The sequence below is a fragment of the Adiantum capillus-veneris genome, unplaced genomic scaffold (genome assembly GCF_014529385.1).
Source record: "Adiantum capillus-veneris isolate H3 unplaced genomic scaffold, ASM1452938v2 Hic_scaffold_754, whole genome shotgun sequence".
Lineage (NCBI taxonomy): Eukaryota > Viridiplantae > Streptophyta > Polypodiopsida > Polypodiales > Pteridaceae > Adiantum > Adiantum capillus-veneris.
The window spans coordinates 9,074-29,657 of NW_028221750.1; the positions used below are offsets into that span (position 1 = coordinate 9,074).

At 39.1% G+C, this 20,584-nt stretch overlaps 3 protein-coding genes across 3 annotated transcripts; 2 read left to right on the forward strand and 1 right to left on the reverse strand.

Moving 5' to 3' along the window:
- Positions 1-203: 203 nt before the first annotated feature.
- LOC147416612 (uncharacterized) lies at positions 204-4,227 on the reverse strand. The gene has a single exon (XM_086508223.1). The coding sequence runs from the start codon at positions 4,167-4,169 to the stop codon at positions 3,723-3,725; it is 447 nt and encodes a 148-aa protein (XP_086364349.1). The 5' UTR covers positions 4,170-4,227; the 3' UTR covers positions 204-3,722.
- An 855-nt stretch (positions 4,228-5,082) lies between these two features.
- On the forward strand, positions 5,083-5,760 carry LOC147416613 (uncharacterized). Its single transcript, XM_086508222.1, has one exon. The coding sequence runs from the start codon at positions 5,083-5,085 to the stop codon at positions 5,758-5,760; it is 678 nt and encodes a 225-aa protein (XP_086364348.1).
- A 5,033-nt stretch (positions 5,761-10,793) lies between these two features.
- Positions 10,794-11,471, forward strand: LOC147416614 (uncharacterized). Its single transcript, XM_086508220.1, has one exon. It carries the CDS (start codon positions 10,794-10,796, stop codon positions 11,469-11,471), a length of 678 nt encoding a protein of 225 aa, XP_086364346.1.
- Positions 11,472-20,584: the final 9,113 nt, after the last annotated feature.

Genomic DNA, 20,584 nt, shown 5'->3' on the forward strand with positions numbered 1-20,584 from the left:
AGAAAAGATGGAGGTTGCAGAGCTAGCAATGCAAGATCTTCATAAATCGGCGTCTGTGTTTAGAGATCCTTTAGAAAGACTTGCTGCATACATGTCTGAAGGGCTCGTAGTAAGGCTTCATGCTTTTAGGTCCACTATATACGGGTAAAAAGAGACTAAAGGGTTGGGTTCCCTTTCTGCTGGGGAAATCGAGGGCCATAACATAAATGCAGGAGACTGAGATGCTATGCTATCTAAAGCATGAAAAGGAGACCGCTTAACGTGAAGGACTGGGATTGGGTTACTTTTATAGCTGCTGTAGCGCTACTATAGCTTGTTGTTTTTGCTGCTTTTCTAAAAAGAGAGAAAGCAAACGAAAGCAAAAATAGAATTGCTTGCTTGCGTTAATAAAACAAAAAAGCGTTGATAAGGTAAAGGTAGCGGCTACCGTTACAGTTATCAAAGTAGACTTATGTGTCGTTTGGTTTGCCATTTTGAAGGGATGGCAAATGGGGTGACCACTGCACTTTTTCCTTTGATTGTCTATTTTTGCTGTTCATTGTTACGGAACAGAGGCAACGACACAGTTACATTCTTACCAAGGTAAGATCGGCGGGAAGAGTGCTCAGGTAACGGCCTGGCCATCATATCATAGGGAAAGAGCGTCTTGTAATTTTCGATTCTGTACTGTACTTCAGCATAATCATCAAGGAAAAGTGTAGGAGGAAATGGGATTCGAACCCATGATACAATGTATTGTATGTTGATTTAGCAAACCAATGCCTTAAGCCGCTCAGCCATACCTCCGGGAAGGGAAGGGATCGGACCTTCCCCCAGCGTTAGTTTGTATTTTCAAGTTCTGTTTTATAATAAAAAAAAGAAAGTCTATATCTGTATCTATAAAAGGAAACTACAAACTATGAAAATAAGATACGATCGATTATCCATTTTCTTTTTCAATCAGTGAAATGTTGCAGCTATTTGATTGAAACACTTGTTTGAATTTCTGTCCAAAGTCAGCCGCGGCAGATGTAGAGACAACGAATCCATCTTCGGCATACGATGCCGACATGAAGATTTCAGGCAATTCCACAAACAGTAATTCCGGAGCCTGCAGAAGTTATTAGAACAACTCGAAATAGGCTTTTGGCTTTCTTTAAAAGCTGACCGGCCAATTCGGGTTTTTGGGGGGTAATCTGATGGTTGAAAGGCAATTTAAGATTTCCGGTAAGGGGAGGGTTGAAGTAGAGGGAATTTTGAGCCCCGTGTGATGTAATGTATAATCCAATGTTAATCGCAAGCTCATGGAATTTAACAAACAATTGCTTATTTGCCATTTCCAGGTTATTAAGTAAAGTAGTTGCCTTATAAGCGAAAGCCCTTGCTTGCTTGATTCCCGTCAATTTGTTGCGTTATCCCATGCGTGGCTGTGGAGATATAATTATGATTTTAACGAACCTATAAGGGATTGTAGTTGTTTGGGAAACAAGGCCTCAACCAGATCATGTGTTACCCAAGCCTTGGGCAATTGCCCCATTTGGTATGTTTCGGTCAAACCCCGAATTTATTGCCAATTTTGAAGAAGATAAGACCAGACATCTTCTATAAAAATATGCCTGCCGGCCAAAAGTGTTCTATCAATTTCAATTCACTCCCTGCGCAAAGAACTATAGCTATTCCCGCCCCTGGAAAAGCCAGAATAACTAAGCTAAGATCATTAAACAAAGTAATGAAAATGAAAAGTGAAAAAAGTCATTGTTTATTGTTTTTTTTTCTTCTTTTTTATGCGCTCTTTGATAGTTTTTCCTTTTTTCTTTGTTTTTTCCTTTTTTATGGAATTTTTTTTGTAAATTCCTTTGGCTTTTTTGCTGGGGTTTTAAGCATTTTTTAAATAAATGACTGTTTTTATGACTAATGAGCAAAATGGATTTGTGAACCATATAGAATCATTATTCACCGGAATGGGATGAGTAATTAATCTGTGTAATTCCTTTGGGAGAATAGAATCTACCAAAAATGCAATAAGTATTCATAATCAATTAGCTTCAAATATAGCGTAAAAATCTCTACATGCATTCAATATAACCAAACCATCTAGAATTTAGCGTGTTATCAGTCCCTCAAAATATCTTTACATCTTTAATAAACGTGGGCTAGAGTGCTGCGTGGATGAAGATTTTAAGCGTTTCTCATGTTTCATATGTTCCCAATTAGTTAAAAAACCACCAATCCATTTAGAATTAATATGATTTTAATTGGTTTTTTTTGCCATTTTTGTTATTATTTCATTGCATAAAGGATCAGTATTTACTAACAGTAAATGGCCTCCTTTATGAATAATAGATTTAATCATATTACAAGCAATCTTCAATAAGAAAAGTGTTTTTTCTAAATCGATAATAGCCCTTTTATGTCTAAATCCATATGAATATCTTTAATAGTATAGGGTAGAGGGTCCTTAATAGCCTAGATGTGCACTTGTACTCGGTAATCTCTAAAGAATGACTTTCTGTTTTTCTTTGGAATAATATTTTTTTTCTTTTTCTTCTATCTTATATGGATAGGCCGTAACGGTGTATAATATTTTTTTATTCTTATTCTTTGAGATTTCAAATCTATATATCCGTTTGGAAACCAATAGAACAATAGCGAATGATTCTGGCAGACTGCAGGTCATGATAAATTGAAAGGTGACTTTTTGTATTGGGTTTTTCATCTCTTGTATCCATAACCTTTTTTGTTTTGAAACCTCAAAAAACAAAAAAGTAACCTACTGTGTACACTATTCATGCAGGTCGCTACTTATGCGACACTTTGCGAAGGTTAATTAAACGGGCCAAACGGCCCATCTCCTTCGGAATCAGAGCTAACAACAGTCGAATTTGCGCCTGCGTCCGCAGTTAAATTTGTGTCCACACCCGCAGTACTTGTTACTAGTTCCTGATAAGCAGTGATCACTTCACTTACCGCCGGGATTATCCGATTCTCGTTCATTTAGCTCCGCTGCGCGAGCTTTGCCTTTTTCCGGCGAATTTATTGTTTTTTCGAAGGGCTTTACTTTACTAAGGCAAAAAGGAGGTTCCGTCTTCGTCTCTTAGACAACGGGTCACGTCTTGCACTACGTCAAGTTTAGCCAAGACGCTTTGCACTTGTTGATCTGCTAGATTAATTCCCTTTTTCTCCGAGCTTCTAGCTTTGGCAAATGAAATCAACGATTTGAATCTGTCATGGCTCTGAATTTGACCCCATCCTGACTCGGAAAAAAGTGGCATAATTAGCATGGCCCCGCCTTTTCAGGTGTGACGCGTTGTCCGCTACGTTTTCGATCTCAGTAGTGAGCTAGCCAATGCTAGACTAACGGAACCGGCAGTCCGGGCCACCGCCTTACTACGTGTGTGTTTGTGTATTTCTCCGCTCCGGAGTTGCGGCCTTTGAGGACTCTGTTCGGGCCTTTTCGTTCGCACTCTCCTTTGCCATCCATCCCATCTACACGTCTGCTCGGAGCCGTTACGGGTCTGCATGGCATGCAATGTAGTCAATCAATTGAAACCTGGTACGCGTAAAGCGAATGAATCCTAGTTTCAAAAGAAAAAAAAAATACCTTTTCAAAAAATTACGGGGGATAAGACCTTATATAAAGATACAATAAAGAAGTTACTTAAATTTAAAACAAACGCTAACTTTTTGAAGATTTGTAATTCATGTAACTATACTTTTAGATTAGTAAATAAACTATCAAAAGATTACAACAAATTTAAAACAGATGTTAATAAGCCTGTAACCAATATGTTTACTGAAGTATCAATTCCTTTATCGGTTTCAGAACCAAACCCCCCTGTATCGTCAGTGCCAGATCCTTTATCTATGCCTGATCCTGTATCGTCAGTGCCTAATCCTGTATCGTCAGTGCCGGATTCTGTATCTAACGTGTCCGATCCTATATCGTCTACGCCTGATAGTTTGTTGCCTATGCCTAAACCTTTATCGTCGGCTGATCCTTTATTGTCACCTGATTCTTTCTCGTTACCTTGCTGCTGAGGATCAATCGATAGATCAATCCTCGGCCCCAAAATTAACAATAAATACGCATAAATCATCTTCGTCGAAACCCGTAGCTTCTTCGTTGAAACCAATTGCTTTTTTGCCAGTAGCTTCTCCGTCTTCGCCCGCAGCGTCGAAACCCGTAGCATCTTTGCCAATTGCTTCTTCGTTGAAACCCGCAGTTTCTCAGCTAATTGCTTCTTTGCCTTACGCTTCTTCGTCGAAACCAATTGCTTTTTCTTCTTCTTTGTCGGGTATACAATGTGTTTCAACCCCGCATATAGTAAATTCAGTAATAAGTAATAAGTTATCAAGCCTAAAACTATTGTTATTAAAAGTGGTAAGTTTATTTCCATTAATATTTCATATAATAAATAATAGTTATTTAGGTGAGATAAATGAGAATAGTTTAATTGACAATTTTAATAGTAATTTAATACAATATGATATAAGTATTCTTTTAAGTATAGTTATAGCATTAGTAGTATCATACGCATTGAATTATAAATCAATGTCAAATAACAAGTTACTAAGAAAAATCTTATTTCAAGTGTTGATAACATTTCTTTTTGTTTCTTTTCTGAGACAAAAAAGTGCTTTTTTTGCGTGCTAGCTACACCTTTTTATTATTATTACACAGACACTTAAGAATTAGTTACGCTAGAAGGTGCAAAATTAATTGGAGTAGGAGCGGCTACCATAGCCCTAGCAGGAGCAGCAGTAGGTATTGGAAACGTATTTAGTTCCATGAATAACCTCACTAAAAAAAGAAATCTTTTGAATTTGAATAACCTCACCAGAAATCTCTCCTTTCTTTTGAATAACCTCACCATATATCTCTCCTTTATTTCTAAGAACCTCAACATATATCTCTCCTTTCTTTTTAATAACCTCACCATATATCTCTCCTTTCTTTCGTTGAGAAAGGTATTCTTGTTTGTTGCTCTTTTTTTAATTTTATTAAATCTAATTGGGCTTGGGTTTGCTGAAACAGCATACTGTATGAATATGGGCGCTAGTAGTTCTTCAATAGTAACTCAAGCGTCTTCACATTCACAGTTTATGCAACTAAAGGAGGAGGATTGCCGTTCAATCTTATTTGAAACTTGGCAAGATTGTGATAAAATACTAAAAACCTGCCAACAAGGCAGATTGCCCAGCGCTGAGAACGGTTATGAATTCGTTTCACAACTGCAGCCTGCGCAAATAAACAATCTAGTAAACTCTATCTCTGCCAAGTTAAACCCCTCCATAGTCAGCGAAGCCACAATGCAGGAATGGGCTCAGATTTCGGTACAGTTTAAGGAGGCAAACTCCCGTCTGTTCACGTCGTTCCATAAGGACCTTATTCCTGGCTTGATGCTCATCTCTGGGGTATCTCTCCCTTTAAGCATGTCCCCGGAAGAGGGCATAGAACTCCTCTTGAAGGTCCCCTTCTCCCAGGAAGTGATAGCGCATTATGCCGCGCAAATAGTCTCCCAGGCGCAACCTTTGATTGACATGTATAAAGCCCTGTTTGAGCTCTTGCCTTCGACTCCAGAAGTAGTTTTTGTTGAGCAAGACATGCCGCCGCTGAATCCAGAAACAGAAATAACTGTTTCGCAGGAGGAGGCGGATAAAATCCAAGCCGTTCATAATAAAGCCAGGGACGCTGTCCAGATTTTCGTTAAGTTCCATAGGCTTAGAAGCCGGATTCGTAAAGGGACTGCCTTTAAACTTAAACGTAGACGTCGTGGTTAAAAAACCGTCTCACGGGCAGAGCGGACACCCTGGGGAGGGTAAAAACCACAGCTGACGACTGAATCCGAATATTACGGATTACATATATCAAGTAATTACTTTCTTTTAGGGAAGGGATGGTTAAATTATTCGGTAACCAACCGAGAGATCATCAACGACAAAGATTGACTTTTTTGTCTTTTAATTGAGTTAATTTTCTTTAATTACGTAAACTCATTTTGAAATAACGCAAAAAACATTTCCAGGGTTGGGCTTTCCTTGACCCAACCCCCCCGCACCGATAGCTCAATTGGATAGAGTCCCTGGCTTCGAACCAGGTAGTTAGGGGTTCGAGTCCTCTTCAGTGCAACATCGTTTCATTTCGGGCTTCGATAAAGCTATATACCACTAACTCTCACTCTTATTGAGAAGAAAGCTTTCACAACTTGCAAGGTAAAGCATGTATCTTCCACCCGGTATTATGTTCAGTCCTCTTTCTTTCAGTTCTTGTTTTATTTAAAGTAAGCGGTTCCCTACGCTTTTTCCTATAGCCCACCTTTTCGATGTTTTAAATCCTATGCCAAGACTAGGGAGCGAGGGGCACAAAGTGTCAAGCAGGGTTGGGTTAACCTTTCTCGCCGATCCAATTTATACTGGGATCAGAGGAATGAGTTGAGAACGCCACTACGTTCCTGTACCCTTTGCTCTTAAAAAGTATCGCTGGTTTTCCCTGCATAATCTGGGCGCATGGTCGAATACGTCCAGTCTAGCGTTGGTAATTCCGTAGAAATAAATGGATGCACGAAGTTCATTCTAACGCCGTAGACACCGAGAGTTTAATTGGTTGAGCCCTGAAGTGCCGAAGGGCAATCCCAACGCAAACCGTAGACATTGATAGTTCCTCATACACGCCTTGTTTCTAAATTACCATGTTATCGCCATGACGGGTTTCGTAACCTCGTCGTGTACTCGAAGCGACAGTGAATTGATCTCTAATCACAATCACCCAGTCCTCTTAATGGTGTCGCTAGGGCAAACAAAACAAGCCAACCACTAACTTTTTTAGGTTAGGGGGGTTTCATTACTGTTTATTACTCATCTGGTGCTTACAGTAGTGTGTTTCTGCTTCTTAGTAGATCTTTTTAAAGAACGCCTTTTTTATTCTATTATTATGCTTATAAACATAGAGATGTGCCTAACAAAGGCATAAAATCATTAGAAACTCTAAAAAAGGCAAAGGAATCTAAAAATGTTTAGGCAAAAGCTACTTTGGAAGCAGAGGCAAGGGAATCACCCTTTATAAACTTTCAAGGAGGCAAAGGAAGCAAGAGAATCCATTTTCGAAGAGAGATACGTCTCCGCCCCTTACATACGAGAAGGTGGTTGGCAAGTCCATGAGTTTTTCAGAAGCTTTCCTAAGTGCTTCGTGTGGTGTCGGACTACCATTAGTCCATATTTCAATGAATGAGATTTCCTGCGTCGCTCTACCACTTCCAAATAGATGGATGCTATAATTTACGTTTCGGACAGGCATAAATACAGCATCGATGGGAAATTGTCCCTTTCCGGATTTCGCTAGATTTTCTATACGATATCCGCAATCTTTTTCAATCTCTAATTCAATAGTTAGAGATATTGGTTGGGTAATGGTAGCTATATATTGCGAATTGTCAATTGCTTCGACGCCAGGTGGTAATGATGGATCGCCCGCAGTTACTTCTTTAGGACCTGTTACAGATGAAAACGCCTCTTGAATATCTTCTTTTGAATCGCCCCTAAGCACAATCTCTTTCGGATTAACTAAAGCATCATGTATTGTCTCTTGAAGACCCGTTATTGTGGAATACTCGTGCACGACTCCGCAAAATCTTGCACGTGTTATGCTTGTCCCTTCAATCTCTTGTGACAAAGCTCTACGCATGGCAATTCCTACAATACTGGCTTGACCCCTTTTAAAGGGAGATACAAGGAAACGACCATAATGAAGCCGCTTACTTTCTATTTTGGATTCAAGGCATTTCCACTGAATTGCCTGCTTAGAGGTCGACATCTCGTTTTTGCGTGCGCATACGTAATTTTTTTTTCTCTCCTTTTGATGTGACTAATCACTAGTTAGACGCGTCTCTTTCTGGGGGGTCTACAACCATTATACGGCATAGGAGTCACGTCACGTATGAAACTGAGGATTATGCCGCTTCTGCGAATAGCTCGCAAAGCGGTGTCTCTCCCCGGTCCGGGCCCGCTCATCATAACTTCTGCTTGTTTCATACCCCGATCCACTGATGCTTTAATTGCATTCTCAGCCGCAGCTTGCGCAGCAAATGGCGTGCTTTTGCGTGTTCCCTTAAATCCACAGGCACCGGCGGAAGACCAAATAATTACCTGTCCCCGGACGTCTGTGACGGTAATGATAGTGTTATTGAAACTCGCCTGTATATGAATGACTCCCTTTTGAACTCCGCGTTTTCCCCCACGTGAACGAATTTTTCTCGATTTATTTGACTTGACATAATTAATTAATTATTTTTATTGGGAAGCTCTGTTTAATTAATATTCTTTTTCAGATAGAAATATTTATTATCCTTGTTTCTGTTTATGTTTTGAGTTGCAACAAATTACCATGATTCGTCTACGTCGTAGAATCAATCGACATTTTTTACATATTTTCCGAATGGAAGCACGGATTTTCGTATCTATAACCTTGAATTAATTGGGTAAATCTACCTGTAGGTTTGCTACATGTTTCTTCGATCTAATCAAGATAGGAAATTTGGCAAGAGAAGTGGTTTGGTTAACTGCCGAAAATCTAAACTGATACCGAAATCTACTGACTATTGTTTGTATGCCTACTTCTAAGGCGGTAGATGATGCGTCCCTTGGTAAGATCATAGGGACTCAGTTCAGCTCTTACCCTATCTCCTGGTAGTATTCTTATATAACTGCGTCGCATCCTCCCCGATATATGAGTCAAAACTTGACATCCATTATCCGAACACGCTCAAAACGTGGCATTGGGTAAAGATTCTGTAACTGTACCTTCCATGTCAATGAGATTCTGTTTCTTCATCATTTGGAATAAGTAAACCTCCTATTTACATTACAGGTTTCTCCAAAAAAATTCTTTTCATTGAAGACGTAACTGGTGAAAATAAGTAACTTTTGTCCCTGTTTCTCCCTTTCAATTACCAAATATGGCGTAGAATTTCCCCCCCCAGTTTTTCTTCGCCTAGCTTCCCGATCTGTAATGAGTCCATAAGACGTTGATAAAATTGCAATTCCCATGCCCCCTAAGATCTTAGGGATTCTTATATGATCGCAATAGATTCTGAGACCGGGTTTGCTAATGTACCTAATAGTTATAGTTTAGTTGCCACGTAAGGTAAGGCTTTTTTTCTTTGCCAAAATATCTTGACATCCATAAAAATTTTCCCCCCCTCTGTGTGTTCCGTGACGCTTTTTAAAAAACCTTCTTCCAGTAAGATTTGCACGATACCTCTAGTCATTTTAGTAGCTGGTATCCTAGTCATAGCTTTTCTTTTCGTATTCGCATTTCTGATTGAAGTAACTGTGGTGGAGATGGCATCATTATTCGTGAAATATCAATCGGTAATTATTAGAATTGTTTTTACTTAAGTAATTCCTAAAATCTCCAGCCTTTCCTCTTGGCAAAATCTAAATGATATTCAAGGCGGAAAAAAGGTTCTTTCCTTTCTACTCATTTTCATTGGCTATCCATCTTCGTTTTATTGAGTTGTATCTATCTAAATAGATATAGATAGAATAGATATAGATAGATTTTTCTGTATATTTGTATATGTGTATGTATTGGACTATTCGACAACTAACTCTTCAAACCCAAATTTTTAAAGGAATTGAAGTTTCTTTGAGTTCTAATAAATGAAACGAGCTTTCTTTTTTTTTTCATTAGTTATCGCAACACTTCGGGAGCTAACGAGACTACTCTGGCAAAATTACATTCCCTCAATTCCCTTGCTACTGGACCAAAAATCCTAGTTCCTCTAGGATTTCCTTCCTGGTTGATAATGACGGCCCAAGAGGCTTTCGACTTATTAACGTGGATGCCACGATTGAGAAACGGGGAACTTTGACTCTGTCAACGAATGCTTAGTTGTATTGTTGACATTATATAAAACCAATGAACCTTAATGATAACATTACCAATCTACCACTTATTCTTCATTTGGGTCAGGGCTCTGCTTACTATGTTTTTTCTTTGGATTCATCCGGAAATAATCTTGTTATCCGTTAAATTGTTACAATTAAATGGGCTTGCTTGCAAAGAGACAACAAGACTGTTTACCAAATGTCTTGGTTTTCCGACGACATCCAACGTGTTTGGTAAGGTAGGCATGCAAACTCTATCTTTCTTCTTCAAAGGCGTAAGCTTTCTTTGCCAGCCAACCGCTCTACTTCGTTTAAAGTGTGCTAACTACACTTTTTTATTATTATTACACAGACACTTAAGAATTAGTTACGCTAGAAGGTGCAAAATTAATTGGAGTAGGAGCGGCTACAATAGCCCTAGCAGGAGCAGCAGTAGGTATTGGAAACGTATTTAGTTCTTTGACAAGCCCTGTGGCGTGAAATCTATCGTTAGCTAAATAATCATTTGGTTATGTTACTTTAGGCTTTGCCTTAACAGAAGCTATTGCCTTGTTTGCTTTGACGATGGCTTTTTCAATCTTATTTGTATCTTAAAAAAAGAAAACAAGATAAACATGAATAACCTCACTAAAAAAAGAAATCTTTTGAATTTGAATAACCTCACCAGAAATCTCTCCTTTCTTTTGAATAACCTCACCATATATCTCTCCTTTATTTCTAAGAACCTCAACATATATCTCTCCTTTCTTTTTAATAACCTCACCATATATCTCTCCTTTCTTTCGTTGAGAAAGGTATTCTTGTTTGTTGCTCTTTTTTTAATTTTATTAAATCTAATTGGGCTTGGGTTTGCTGAAACAGCATACTGTATGAATATGGGCGCTAGTAGTTCTTCAATAGTAACTCAAGCGTCTTCACATTCACAGTTTATGCAACTAAAGGAGGAGGATTGCCGTTCAATCTTATTTGAAACTTGGCAAGATTGTGATAAAATACTAAAAACCTGCCAACAAGGCAGATTGCCCAGCGCTGAGAACGGTTATGAATTCGTTTCACAACTGCAGCCTGCGCAAATAAACAATCTAGTAAACTCTATCTCTGCCAAGTTAAACCCCTCCATAGTCAGCGAAGCCACAATGCAGGAATGGGCTCAGATTTCGGTACAGTTTAAGGAGGCAAACTCCCGTCTGTTCACGTCGTTCCATAAGGACCTTATTCCTGGCTTGATGCTCATCTCTGGGGTATCTCTCCCTTTAAGCATGTCCCCGGAAGAGGGCATAGAACTCCTCTTGAAGGTCCCCTTCTCCCAGGAAGTGATAGCGCATTATGCCGCGCAAATAGTCTCCCAGGCGCAACCTTTGATTGACATGTATAAAGCCCTGTTTGAGCTCTTGCCTTCGACTCCAGAAGTAGTTTTTGTTGAGCAAGACATGCCGCCGCTGAATCCAGAAACAGAAATAACTGTTTCGCAGGAGGAGGCGGATAAAATCCAAGCCGTTCATAATAAAGCCAGGGACGCTGTCCAGATTTTCGTTAAGTTCCATAGGCTTAGAAGCCGGATTCGTAAAGGGACTGCCTTTAAACTTAAACGTAGACGTCGTGGTTAAAAAACCGTCTCACGGGCAGAGCGGACACCCTGGGGAGGGTAAAAACCACAGCTGACGACTGAATCCGAATATTACGGATTACATATATCAAGTAATTACTTTCTTTTAGGGAAGGGATGGTTAAATTATTCGGTAACCAACCGAGAGATCATCAACGACAAAGATTGACTTTTTTGTCTTTTAATTGAGTTAATTTTCTTTAATTACGTAAACTCATTTTGAAATAACGCAAAAAACATTTCCAGGGTTGGGCTTTCCTTGACCCAACCCCCCCGCACCGATAGCTCAATTGGATAGAGTCCCTGGCTTCGAACCAGGTAGTTAGGGGTTCGAGTCCTCTTCAGTGCAACATCGTTTCATTTCGGGCTTCGATAAAGCTATATACCACTAACTCTCACTCTTATTGAGAAGAAAGCTTTCACAACTTGCAAGGTAAAGCATGTATCTTCCACCCGGTATTATGTTCAGTCCTCTTTCTTTCAGTTCTTGTTTTATTTAAAGTAAGCGGTTCCCTACGCTTTTTCCTATAGCCCACCTTTTCGATGTTTTAAATCCTATGCCAAGACTAGGGAGCGAGGGGCACAAAGTGTCAAGCAGGGTTGGGTTAACCTTTCTCGCCGATCCAATTTATACTGGGATCAGAGGAATGAGTTGAGAACGCCACTACGTTCCTGTACCCTTTGCTCTTAAAAAGTATCGCTGGTTTTCCCTGCATAATCTGGGCGCATGGTCGAATACGTCCAGTCTAGCGTTGGTAATTCCGTAGAAATAAATGGATGCACGAAGTTCATTCTAACGCCGTAGACACCGAGAGTTTAATTGGTTGAGCCCTGAAGTGCCGAAGGGCAATCCCAACGCAAACCGTAGACATTGATAGTTCCTCATACACGCCTTGTTTCTAAATTACCATGTTATCGCCATGACGGGTTTCGTAACCTCGTCGTGTACTCGAAGCGACAGTGAATTGATCTCTAATCACAATCACCCAGTCCTCTTAATGGTGTCGCTAGGGCAAACAAAACAAGCCAACCACTAACTTTTTTAGGTTAGGGGGGTTTCATTACTGTTTATTACTCATCTGGTGCTTACAGTAGTGTGTTTCTGCTTCTTAGTAGATCTTTTTAAAGAACGCCTTTTTTATTCTATTATTATGCTTATAAACATAGAGATGTGCCTAACAAAGGCATAAAATCATTAGAAACTCTAAAAAAGGCAAAGGAATCTAAAAATGTTTAGGCAAAAGCTACTTTGGAAGCAGAGGCAAGGGAATCACCCTTTATAAACTTTCAAGGAGGCTTTGCTTTTGCTTTGGAAGCAAGGGAATCTTTGGTTTGGAAACTACAAGAGAGGCGCATTTTGTTAATCAGGATTCTAACATTCGACACGGCTTACATAAAATTTTACTAAAAAAACTGCCATAAATATTGAGAACAAAATGAGAAGCCGAACAACGAAATCAAGTCAAGTCTATGGAAGCTTAATCCGTTTGTTCTTCGTAAACAATTGGATATAAAGTCAGTACTAACCCATAAGGCTCTGTTTCGAATTTAAAACTAGGGTTCAGCTATGAGATTTGACTCTAGGTCACGCCTTCGGTTTGTGTTTTCCGCTCAAAGTATAATATCACTTGTTGCACTGGAACGGATCCCTAAAAAGTTACTTAATCCGCTGTTAGCGTTAAAAGCTGCAAACCTCCTGAAGTTTATAAGGGAAGAGGTATAAAATATTAAAATGAAATTATACGTAGAAAAGAGGGGGGGAATAAATAACTCGCGTCATATATTCCAGGAACCAAATTAGTTTCCAATAAATAAATCAGACTTGCCTTAACCTAAATCTTTGGAATTGGACCCAAAAAAGCCACTTGGATTCGTGATTAATCAGGTCTCAGCGATAACACCAAGGTTAATAATCCGACTCGGCACTAAATTAACTGGATTAGCAAAATAGTACGTTGAAAAAAGAAACTAGTTGATTCAGAATTAAAGAGAGGCATTTAAGAAAATATCAAATGATTAATTAATATCTGCCGTTACCGTGGATTTCGCCACAAAGCAGGATTGCTATTATGTGGTTAATGAACCTACAGCAATGCTAAAACCTTTCGTAAGTTAAGAATTCTAATCAATTAACGGAAAAAGGAGAATAATTCGCGTTTTTTTAAAGGCAAGAATAGAGGAAGGCAAGACGCCAAAAAAAAAACGAAACCGAAAAAAGGGAAATGAAGAATACAATTACGTAAAAGTAGCCTTTTAAGCACTAGTAATAATAGCACAGCTATTAATAGAAATAGGGAAAACACCACTAAAAGCCAAGAAAGTACCACAAGCCAAGAAAGCACTACAAGCCAAGAAAGCACCACGGTATTGCCCATACTTAATCAACTTATAGTAATACCAAAATTACTATAACAAATTGCAAGGGAGAGAAAAGAACAGGGTCCTTTTCAGGGTGTTTAAGTGAGTTTAGGGGTTCCCGTCGCTCGCGCTCGAATAAGTATGCAGCTTAAGCAACTGCGGAACGTGTCGCGTAAGCTGCTACTTAACTTAAAATTGAGTCAGTCGAAGTGAAAATAAAAGGAATTGGAAAAGTAAGAAAGGGATTTTTGCCGAAAGGTTCAAAAGAAGGAGGTCCTATTACTACCAGAATTCGTGACGTAACCCCAGTGCCACATAATGGATGCTGACTCCCTAAAAGACGTCGTGTCTAAATACCACGGTAAAGTTCTTTTTTCCTACTCACTAACGCAACGGCGGAAGGTAAGGTTTAGATTGATTCTATGGCTTAACAGGTCAGGTCGTGAAAGGCTTGGCTTAAGCAAAGTGAAGAAAAAAGAAAGCACTTGGCTTTAGCGCTTCATTCACCCAGTCTATAAAATTAAAACCTACTTTATAATACAAACTAACGCTGGGGGAAGGTCCGACCCCTTCCCCCTCCTTTCACGAACTTTCCGTACTCTAAAAAACTTATTCCAACTTACTTTATTGCCTAGCTGCTTTTTGCGGGGTGGGTGTGGCTGTCTATAATTAATCCCCTGCAGTGTATCAAGCTTAAAGTCCAGTCCAGGGCTGTGCTAAGCCCCTTCTCCCATCTAGAGTTGCTTTTGCTATTATAAAGAATAACAAAAAAACGCATAGTCATAGTAAGGTAACAAACAATATTTATTAGTTTTTTTTTCCAATTATTAGTGCTGCGAAGGGAAAGCAAAAAAGAGCAACTAGCGTTCCTGTCTTCTTTTCTTTTTTTTTCCTGGCCGGCTTTTGGTTTTTGATTGGCCCGGTCTTGTTTGCCCTTACGTAATTATTAGGGTAAGGTAAGATAAGGAGACCTTCCTAGACTAGAGGTTTATGGTAAAAGGCGTATAGCCATAGCTTTCTAAGAACCTGTGGCTCCTTCTTAGGCAGCTTTCAAGGGAAGTGCTGGGACCTGAAGATTCGTCTTTGAGCCGTAAAAGCCAAAGCCAGCCGCTAAGCAACGCTCTTTTTACGCTTTACGTTTAAACGTTTTTGAAGTTTGGTCTGATTTAATCTTATGACCTTGGAATTTGCGTTAGCGCGACTTTTTCTAGCCTATGCCCTATCATACAGTTCATTACATATTATATATGGGTAAACGCTTGCGTTTTCTATCCAAGCACTATAAACTGCCACGAGTACTGAAGACGAAGAGGTAATGAACAAAAACAGATATGTTGGTATCAGGATCTAAAATTCGTCGTTAGATAAGAGAAAATGTTTGGCATAAAAAACTCAATCCAAGAAAGAGAGCCCTTATTTGGGAGTGGGGATTTTCCTTCATTTGAAGAGACAGGCTTTTAACAAAAAAAACAGCGTGGAAAATAAAGAAAAAAAGGAATATAGCCAACCTAATTATGAAGTTAGCTTCACTTCGGAAAAGACCATTCGAAAGATGAAAAAAATATAAATCTCAATATTTTTATGAAAAATTACATGCTTCGTGAAGGCTGTTCCTTTTTTACGGATTACCCATGAAAAAAAAGATATAGAAGCTTAAACCATTACTAAAAACTATTAAAGAAAAACACATTAATTTTTTACCCTTTCTAGAAAAAAGATTGGACGTTATTCCGGTTTGCATTTCCTCTCGTGAACATATTTTTTAAGCTAGATAGCTAATAAATCATAAACATATTTATGTCAATCCTAAAGTAGTCAATATTCCCGGTTTTACGGTATCCTGTGGTGATCTTACATTCATTGAAGAAGCTTCTTGAGATCTTATTAAACTAAACATAGCGTAATGCGTAAAAAATAAAAAATGAATTAGAAAATTGATAAAATAACTGAAATAAAGAAAATGATCTTTTTTGAGGCCTTTGTTTTACCCTTTTATTTAAAAAGATTCTTCCCATTATCCTTATCCCTTTAGTTATAAAGGTTATTATCGGATACTTAAAAAATATATTACCTTTTATCAGAAAAGAAAGCCTTTCCGTTATAAAAGAAATCAATTTCTGAAAAAAAGCACTTTTTTGTCTCAGAAAAGGAAAATAAATCCTTTCTATCAAAACAAAAACAAAACTTTTTCTTTTTTTTTTCATTGTCTAGATTATTTTTACCCATATTATTTAGAGGTCGAGCATGATAAACTCAATGTTGTGGTATTTTCTGAACCTCACCATAATTATCTGAAACATCCCTATAGGGATGAAATAAATAAACACTGTCTTCTTTAATTCCTGAGAGGTTGGGTCTTCCCCGACCCAATGCGAAACAAAATCTACAGCTGTACCAATAGGGTTATGTCCAAGCACTCGAAGCTAAGCTCCGCGGCCAGGTAGCCGAGTCTACAAAAGAGTCTGCATTCGCCGAGTGAACCAATGATTCATGGAAAAGATTATGATTTTGATAGTGAACTTGAAACAACATTTTCATGAAAGGCAAAGGTAGAGGAAGAGAATAAATGCTTTCAAATCACGTTCTCTTTTAAGCATCATTTTAATCCTAAGCGGCCTCGTGTGATGATTGCATTTCCAGCTTAAGTCTTTTGTGCCTCTAGCAAGGTTATGTGCTTGCTTTTGCAGAAAGATAGAGTTTGCATGCCTATCTTACCTTTCACATTGGATGTCTGACGATAACTAAGACATAACGTATAATAACATAACCACTAACGTATTAAATGAGTTAGCTAAGGTGCAAAGATGTAGTCGTTAAACGCGTCATGTCAGCCAAGGTAAAGGGGCAAGCAACCCTGAGGAGAACTATTATGTGCTTGCTCTTTTATGTTTGTATAACATTCCCTGCTTCAAATAAATCAATGTCAGATGCCTGCTGCTGTACTTGTAATTCATAGAAAGCGTCGTGCTCTTTATACATTGCCAATAGGCTTCTATTTCCCTTGAAAGAGTTAGCTTCTTTGTTTGCTTTAATGTAAATTTTATAACTTAGCTAACAGCTAAGGGCCGCGGCTCCCGCAGCTAGGACCGCTAAAGCAATTGTTTTAACTTCCGGATGCTTGTAAATCCAATGCATCATTTTTTCTTTTCTTCGTTCAATTTGATATTTTATCTAAAGCTTCATAAGACACGATAACGCCAATTAAACAGAGCCACATGCAAAGGAATGGATGAAAACAGTTATAACAGCACTGTGCTAGCAAGAAACTAAGCTCGTTTCAAAGAATTAAAACGTAACAACCTTAACGAAAAGCCGCCTTGGAGTGTAAGGTATCCAGTCTGCCATCTATTTGCATGACTTTGCTAACTTCAATGAACGGGGGCAAACAACGGGGATAGGGATGATTTATTAAAAATGCCCTGCCCTCATAATGGTATGGTAAACAGCCAATTCTTGCTTGCTTGCTTGCACCCTGACGCAAACTTAAGGTAAACTTAAACTGTGCGTGTTAAACCTTTTTTTAATCCTTTTTATCGCCAACCTGAAAGCTAGCTTACTTGATGACTTTCGAATTCAAGGAACAAATAGCGTAATTAGAATTGAAACAGCGGTATACTTGCTAGCACTTTCGTTTCATACACCTATATGATAGTGAAAACTGCTAGAGACAGATGACGACGACGTATAGTTTTCTTTACTTATCACTATACTTTTATAAATAAAGGTAGTGCTTAAGCGTTTAATTATTGTCTCTATTGACAATCTACACCTATCAGTTAACTCTATATGTGATAGGGTCACTAGAATGTAGTAACAAAGACTGCTTTTACTTGCTTGCTTTGGGACTACTAATGCAAACGATACTAGGATAAAGAAAAAAACCAAGTGGCATGGGACGCCGATACTAGAATTAGCATGAACGCGTGGCTATGTCGATCATAAATAGGGGTGGCGTGGCACGCTATGAACATTCGAGTATTGGCTCTTTTCTTCTATTAGGGTTCAAAGTTTTCCCTGTTAGCATTATATTAGCTAGGTTTGTTTTAAAAGTCAGAGTTGATGATATCGATGGAAAGGAAGCCTGACTACCTTTGCCCTCCAAGTAGAGCATGTAGCTTGCTTCCATTAACAATATTTACTAATAAGTAAAGTAAAAGACGTAGATAACAACAATAGTGGATCTAGTAATAGTGAAAGCAAAAGTGGCATTAGTGCGAATAAAGTAATGAATTAGTTGAATTAATTTTGCCGTTCGTGAAGTAACCAGTTGGCTCCCTGGGAGTGTCAATTAGTCGTTAACTCGCCGTATCGTCAAGGTAGAAAAATTGGTTTATTTGGAGTTAAGAAGACGGTTCTTATCATGGAATCGATCAATAATATTGCGAAAGCTCATGGCATAAAGGTGTATCTATATCTGGTGGGGTAGGAAAATGTACACGTAAAAGTAATGACCTCTACATGGCATGGAAACAAGGGAATCAAAAGTTATTAATGTTGGAATCGTTATTTAAGAAGCTATAGATGCTTTTATTGATAGTGGTATACGCGTTATGAGAGATATTAATAACAGGCCAGGCTCTATAAGTCATTTTCTTAGGGCAAGCAAGAAGGGACAGATGATTTTGAATTGAAAGGGTCGATTGCAACGGTCGTTTCGTTATTGTCGTAGGTTCATTTCTTTTATTACATAAATGTGGATTGATAAATGTCAATTAAACTAAGCCTTTCGCCATTCGTAACTTGATTGAATGACACTGTAATAGCTCGTAATTGTAGAGCTGCTAAGAGCATAATACGAAAGAGAGACCCCATCATATGGTATGGAAAGTTCGAAGTTATGCAAAATCATCCCATACTGTACCTACTTCGCATAGGTTGAGTATACAGGCTTTTGTTTCAGCCCATCTTAATAGAAGGACGCGCCATTTGTTTGCATCCATTGGTTCGTGGGAGGCGCAGATCTTTAGGAGATTAGATGGCCTGTCTGCCTTTCTCTTTTGAAGCTTAGATTGAAGCTTGTTTCTTGATGTGAGGTAAGGTTTTTGCATAACAATTTATTATCCCTTGCCCCGCGTAGGGCGATTCTGTATCTGTACTGAGTTAAGACATGCTTCTTAGTCTTTATAGACTATACTAACAATTAAAAATAAGCAAGGCAACTGCTGTTTCGCCTCTTGCTTGCAGCAGTTCGACTTGGGATTAGCGCAGCGGTTCGGTTTCCTTGCGCATTCGTTGAAATGGCTGGATCTTGGTCTATCAAACCATAAGTAGCAGATTTGACTACTTTGGCCCTTGCTGTCCTCGGAATCAGGATTAAGGCTACCTAGCATGCATCTAGGGCTGCTTGCGGCTCTTAGATTTAAGACAAAAATGAATCCTGAGCCAATTGAGTCTCCAATTTTCAGTTCACCAATACAATAAAGACGCAGCCACAGGTTGAGTGTTGCGCGATTGTAAATCGAACACTCATTAAGATTTTGTACGGTGTTCGGTAGGTTCAATTCCTACAGCATCGAAAAGAATGCATTGGATGGATGCCTGGGCATTGAGAAAAAAGGACGCTAGGGTCTTTTTTTCGAATCGTTAAACATGCTACGACTTCTTTCCTTAAACTCACCAGTATAGTAAGGGCTTTTGGTACAGTATGTTACCGGCTCGAAAGAGCTCATGAAGACGTAGCCCATAGCATAAGGAACATGTACATCGTCTATACATATGGTTTCGATATCAGCACTTATGAATGTAGATTTATTTCTACCTGACTTATTCCCCAAGGTGTTATGTGGGTTGAATTCCCACGGTTGCGCATATGCTCATTTCATAAGGTGAAATCGATTGGTTCGATTCCAGTCGTGGGCTGCTATTAATATTAAGACCCAATTTTCAATTTAAAAAAGAACAACTCTACTATGTTAATTTTGTTAAAATTCCCCTTTATCGCTGTGCTGCTTTGTGTGATGTTTACAGGTCTGGTAATTGGCGCATTCTGTTGCCAGGTCAATCCGATGGAAATAATGTTCTTTCTTTGTAGAATGCAAGCTAGGTTTACAAATATCCAGGAACAACTCGCGCAGTTACAAGAGCATGCAGCAGAATTAGAGGATCAACTTACCCAAAGCCGCAACCTAAATAACGCGTTAACTGAGAAGGCCGAGGCTTCTGAGATTGACGCCGTGGAGGCAAAGCTCAAATTGTATAAGATATTAGTCGAAGCAGAACGTTATGTTGAACCTGCAACCTGCGACCAGGAGGCGATTAAAGGTCTTTGGGTACTGGTCCAGCGTTGGAGAAAGTACAAACTGGACATAACCCGCCATTTTCAAACGAAGCCTGAAGCTAATATAGCAGCAGGACCTTCTGAGGTTTTTCCTCCTTCAGACCTTCTATCCACAACACGTAAAGGAAAAGAATTAGCTTTGCCAGAGCGCCAGGGAACCGAACTTTCCTCTGGGGATCCCGGACCGAGTACAAGTGGAGAAGCCTCAGTCTCCAAAATATTTATCCCGGCTTCCTTGGAAGAATTTGTCGTCGACCCTGCCATTTCAGCCTTTTGTTCCTCACTTACTTTAAATTTTCTTAGTTTCCAGGGAATCCTTGGCTCACTCTGGGTTGGTATGACACTCCTTTTATCTTCTTTGATATTAATCAATAAATTAAGGTGTTTAGGGAAATTGTGGGATATAGTGAAGAGGTGGGTTGGCAAATGAAGGTAGCGCAGAGAACCAGGGGTTGGGCCGAGGAAAGCCCAACCCCCCC